Source organism: Microtus ochrogaster, linkage group LG1 (genome assembly GCF_000317375.1).
Source record: "Microtus ochrogaster isolate Prairie Vole_2 linkage group LG1, MicOch1.0, whole genome shotgun sequence".
NCBI lineage: Eukaryota > Metazoa > Chordata > Mammalia > Rodentia > Cricetidae > Microtus > Microtus ochrogaster.
The window spans coordinates 33117483-33122906 of record NC_022027.1 but is presented as its reverse complement, the minus strand read 5'-3'; the positions used below and the strand labels follow the sequence as shown (position 1 = coordinate 33122906).

The 5424-nt window shown below is 46.7% G+C and overlaps 1 protein-coding gene across 2 annotated transcripts in view; it reads left to right on the top strand.

Annotated features, from left to right (window-relative positions):
• The window catches only part of Igfbp7 (insulin like growth factor binding protein 7), a 61256-nt gene that overhangs the window by 54156 nt on the left and 1676 nt on the right, over positions 1 to 5424 (top strand). For both annotated transcript variants that reach the window (XM_005359385.2, XM_013350796.2), the window contains exons 3-4: positions 3455 to 3571; positions 4139 to 4265. In XM_005359385.2, coding sequence (XP_005359442.1) covers positions 3455 to 3571; positions 4139 to 4265 — 244 coding nt within the window. The remainder of the gene's footprint in view (positions 1 to 3454; positions 3572 to 4138; positions 4266 to 5424) is intronic.

Below are 5424 nucleotides of genomic sequence, written 5' to 3'. Positions count from 1 at the left end.
GACAGGTCTTCCCAGGAACACCCAGAAGTTTTGGTGTCTACATAGGCCGGTCCTCCTAGGGACACCAGTCATTGAGGAGGGGAGCTAGGGCTAGGGAGTTAAAGAGAGAGAACTGAAAAGAAAAAAAAAAAGTTTTCAGTTTCTGAGTGCTTGTTTTGTTGTATATTTTTGCGATGCTGGGGGTTGAACTTAGGGCCTAGCACGTGCTAGGGCTCTAAACCATATCCTCTGTGGGAGGATCCACAGTCAGTTGGTAGAGTGCTTGCCCAGCATGTGTGAGGCCCTGGGTTGGATCCCCAGCATGACAGAAGCAGGACATGGTGCCACGTGGCTTGTAATACCGGCTCTCAAGAGGTCAAGGCAGGAAGGGCATCAGAAATTTAGCTATTTAACAAGTTTAAGGCCAGCCTGGGCTACATGTCTTAAAAAAAAAAAGTTTCCTCGGTAACTAGAAAGGAGTAAATACCAAGGTGGGAAGCTCCGGGGATTTTCCTGTACCTTTTCAGTGTGCCATGCCTCACACATGACCAAAAGCAAAGGGCTCCGAACGGCAGCATACAACCATCAAGGAGACGTGGAACTAATATAGGGATTGCTACCCGCGTTCTCATGGGAAATAAAAACCAGAACTCAGAATCTGTCAAAGCATCACATTTACTTCTTATTAAGGTATCATATAACAGTTTGATATATCCCAAATCCCAACATACTTTAAAAAGCATTGCTTTGTGCTGGGCAGTGGTGGCGAACGCCTTTAATCGCAGCACTCGGGAGGCAGAGGAAGGAGAAGCTGTAAGTTCGAGACCAGCCTGGTGTACAAAAACTAGTTCCAGGACAGGCTCCAAAGCTACACAGAGAAACCCTGTCTCGACATACATGGATCTAAACTACATGGGACCTAGAAAAAGGCAAGGGAGCATGGGGGCCATGGAGAGGGTAGAAGGGGAGGGGAAAGGGAGGGAGGGGAGTGGAGAAAAGTAAGAAAATACATATATTTTATTGGAAATATAGTTTGTTTATAGCATTAACTTGTTCTTTTAAAAGATAAACAGGGCGTGGTGGCTCACATCTATAATCCCAACACTCGGCAGATGGGGCAAGAGAATCAGTTTCCAAGACAGACTTAACTGCATAGCAAGTTTGAAGTTGGCTTGGGCTACCTAAGACCTTCTCTCAAAAAACTTAAAACCAAAATGAAACAAAAGATAATATATGTCAGGCATTAAAACTAGTGCATTAAATACCACAGTATTTAGGGGAGATTGAGGAAGGTCACAGATTGAAGCCAGTCTGGCTTATATGGGGAAACCATGTCTTACAAAAGCAAACACATTAATATGTAGTAGGTAAAATAAACTGAACTATTATAGTGTATTCTGAGATTCTGAGGTGGTTATGTTTTATTTCTTTAAATAAGCAATTTTTAAAAAAGAAAAGAAACCCTGTCTTGAAAAACAAAAAATAAAATAAAATAAAATTTAAAAATTAAAAAAACATTGCTTTGTTTGGGCCATGGCAAAATATCTGAAGTCACTGACCCAGACAGTTGCATAGGCCACTCCTACAGACAGACTGTTAGGAATTCAGACCTATTTCAGATCACATGCTGTTTCAGATCTGGTTTAAGTACAGAAGCAGGGTCTGGATAAAAGAGATTACTAGAGGCTGGACATGTGTGACAACAGAAGCCTATAATCCCAGCAGTCTGAGCAGAAACCAGAGGGGTGAGAAGGCAAGGACCGTGGGCTGGGCATCAGTTTGGTGCCAGCACCAGCCAGGTAGCTCACAACTGTCTCTTCTGGCCTCCAACGGTACCCAAACTCACATGTATGCACATTAAGAGAATTAAAATAATAGTGCTAACAAGAAACTGCATCCAAAGATGTATAGAGTTCTGGAGTCGTTGGCACTTTTTAAAAGCTGTCCCTTATTTACAATAACATTCTGGAAAAGTCTGTTGTAACCCAATCAAACTCTGAGCCAGGTGTCATGAAGTACATCCTGGGGGGACGGAGCCTGGAGGGTGGTGAGTCTGAAGCCAGCCTGGGCTAAGCGTCAAGAGATCCTGTAAAACAGATTAAAATAGAACAGCTAGATATGCCTCAATGACCTCACGGGCTCTCTGATTCTCCCCCAGTTGACCTTTGTGAACAATGGGATTTTTTTTCAAAGAATCCTTGTGGGAGGGGGGCAGAAGGTGACATTGGTGTCTCCCTTAATTGATCTGCACCCTACTTTTTGACCTAGAGCTCCCTGTGAGCTGAACTGGATAGCCAGCTAGCCACAGGGACGCTCTGGTCCCTGTCTACCCTACACGGAGTCTGCAGGCTCTGGCGATAAACTACTTCTCCCCAGATAGTACCTATTTTATTAACATGAACTGTTTCACCAGCAGCTAGGAGGATTCCAAGGAAAAAATGCCTGTCTGTGCACATCCTCATAGCTTTCATTTGAGACACTAGATACCTCATTTTCTGTCAGCATTCGGGGAACACGAGGGGAAGTTAGAAAAAGATGAGCATGCACTTTGTTATAGAAGGAAAAAAACCTGATGCTGTACGGTCGTGTCATTACAAAGACAATCAAAATAAACACTGCCTTGGCTCTTAAAGAGGCCTAGATGGAATTAAAGAATATTGTTGCTTCGTGTACTTTTTTAATTCCGTTACCACACGCCTTAAAATATTTATACTGAAACTGAGCTGCTAAATGTATTACCCCAAAACAGGGCCTTCTATGTTCTCTACATATTTTCCAGAGTTCTTATTAACATACTTTGACCTTCAAAATAGGTGGGAAAGGACAGACATGAAGTAAGGATTGGCCACACACCAAGGGAAGCGAATTTCCCCTTCACCCACAGCCTTCTGCATCTAGCCGTGGTATGAACAGAAACAGGCAGGCTTTATCACGGCAACACGCGCCTTGGGGTTAGGATCTTCAGGAATTGTTTCATGATTCCTTAGCCCTCAGAGCAAGTGGTAGACGGTGTTCTGGACTTCAGCTTCTGCTTCTCTTTGATGAGGTTGTTACAGGAAGGACCCCCAAGGTCCCAAACATCAAACTAGCAACTTGCCAGTCCAACATGGCACAGAAGACAAAAAAAGCTCAGAACCAAGGAGCGAACTGTCCAAGGGCTTTAGTGGGTGGTGCTTAAAAGCTGGGTACGGTGGTACACACCGTTGATCCCAGCATTTGGGAGACAGGCAGACAGATCTATATTCTGACTTTCAGGGCAGCCAAAGCTACATAGTGAGACCCTGTCTCGGAACAAAAGACCACACTGCTAAAGTGGAAGAAACAACTGTTTCCCAAGTATTAGAAAAGGAAGGGTCCGAGTAGATCGCTGGCTTCATCGAATTACAGTCTGGTGGGCACCTTGTGTGGTCTAGGATGTGGTTTCCAACTTGATGTTTCTCTGCAGAGAACCAAGCCTCTCCTTCTGTTTTCTCAGGTAAAAAGGGACCACTCTGGAGTCCAAAGGACAGAACTCTTGCCTGGTGACCGGGAAAACCTGGCTATCCAGACCCGCGGTGGTCCAGAGAAGCATGAAGTGACTGGCTGGGTGCTGGTGAGTAGTACCGAGAGCTGGCAAGTTTCGTTCTCAGCAGCGGACACAGTACTTGGCACACGTCATGGGTCCCCTGCCCCAGACTAATTCCTCCCATTTCTTGGGAGCTTCCCTGGCGTGGTGCTGCAGACACAAATGCGGGAAATAATGGAGGAGCTGAAGTTACTTTGTCTTAGGAAAAAATAAGAGAATTCTGTCTGCCTAAGTTCGAAACAGAATCCTCACGGTGAACTAAACAGCTCAAGCACTGATTTCGGTTACTGGTTAACAAGTGTGTGATTTCACTCAACCGCTGGTCCTGTGAGTTTTACTCAGATCCTAGCACCCAGCATGGCTTCCCCTCCAGCAGGTATGTGCAGCTATCCAAATTTCAGCTTTCACGCTGTGATCAAGAGCCACCTGTGACATTCGGATAGGAGAGCCCCACAGGCCCTGGCACCGGACTTTACAGCAGTTCACAGCAGCTCACTCCCAACCTTCTGCTCACCCGAGGGACCCTCCGTGTGATGGAAGCCTCTGAGAAGAGGAGCCCTCCACAGAGAACTAAAGAGCGTTTATCGTTCACAGGTGTCTCCTCTCAGTAAGGGAGACGCGGGAGAGTATGAGTGCCAGGCGGCCAACTCCCAAGGACAGGCTTCAGCCTCGGCCAGAATTACAGTGCTCGACGCCTTACGCGAAATACCAGTCAAGAAAGGTAAGTCATCTGGCCATTTAAACTGAGAGGTGAGGGCTTTAGGTCTGTCTATTAACCAGGCCTCACGCCTCCAGGGGGACGTGGCTGACTGAGGGCTCCTATGACTGGGCAGCTTCCACCTCACCTCACATCAAAGAGTCAAAACTCAGACCTGGCTGGGTGGCTTGTAACTCCCGTCGACGTCGACGTAGCATTTGCCTTTGTGTTATGACTCCTCGATATCCACTTAAGAGGAAGTCATGGTGGTCAGTTTGGTCCTTCACTTTGAGCTTTTAAGAAAAAAAAAAAAAGCTAGACATGTCCTGCGATTCCGGAGGACCTGCGTTCCGGTCTCAGCACCCACGTGGGATGGTTCACAGTTGCCTGTAACTCCAGCTTCAGGGGCTGCTATGTCCTCTGGCCTCCATAGGCATCTACACATGTATGGCGTATGTTCATAGAAAATGCATTACGCATGAATAAGAAATAAAAGTAAATCTTAAAAGAAAAAACTTAGACATGAGAACATGTTGGCAAATACTCATTTTATTTCACTGCTAAAAAGCTTCCTCCAAAGAACCCACCCTCCCGTGTCACCAGGGTGCTGCTTTTAGGTGCAGACGGCTCTACTGGAATGCTGTCTGACTAGGCCCTCCATTAGACCAGGAAGAACACAGCCTCCTGTCAGCAGGGTTAATCTGTTCATTGTTCACTGGGTAGAAATCATCAAGGAACAGTGTGTTTGGTCAGATCCCTTCCCGCCAGGCAGTGACACAGCGGAGAGCTGGTCACCTGTGGACACCTCAGCTCGGGAGCATCCCCCTCCCTCCCGAGGCTGAGTGAGCTGACTGCAGAGTTCCTTCGCCTCTGTGGGTTTGCACATTTATGGGAACTCCCCCCCACACACACACACACACGACCAGACAGCAGCACTGGCTCTTACATGTAAACCCACACAGCTCCAGTCCACGGGACTCTAGCGTGTCCTTATGATTACTCCCGCATCCTTTATCCCCATGCTTGTTCACGCCCCTCCCACTTTAATGTGGTACGGGTGCTTTACCTGCATGTATGTCTGTGATACGTGCATGCAATATCCTCAGAGGCCAGAAGAGGGCATCAGACCCCTCACGACTGGAGTTAAAGACAGATGAGAACTACCATGTGGGTGCTAGGAATC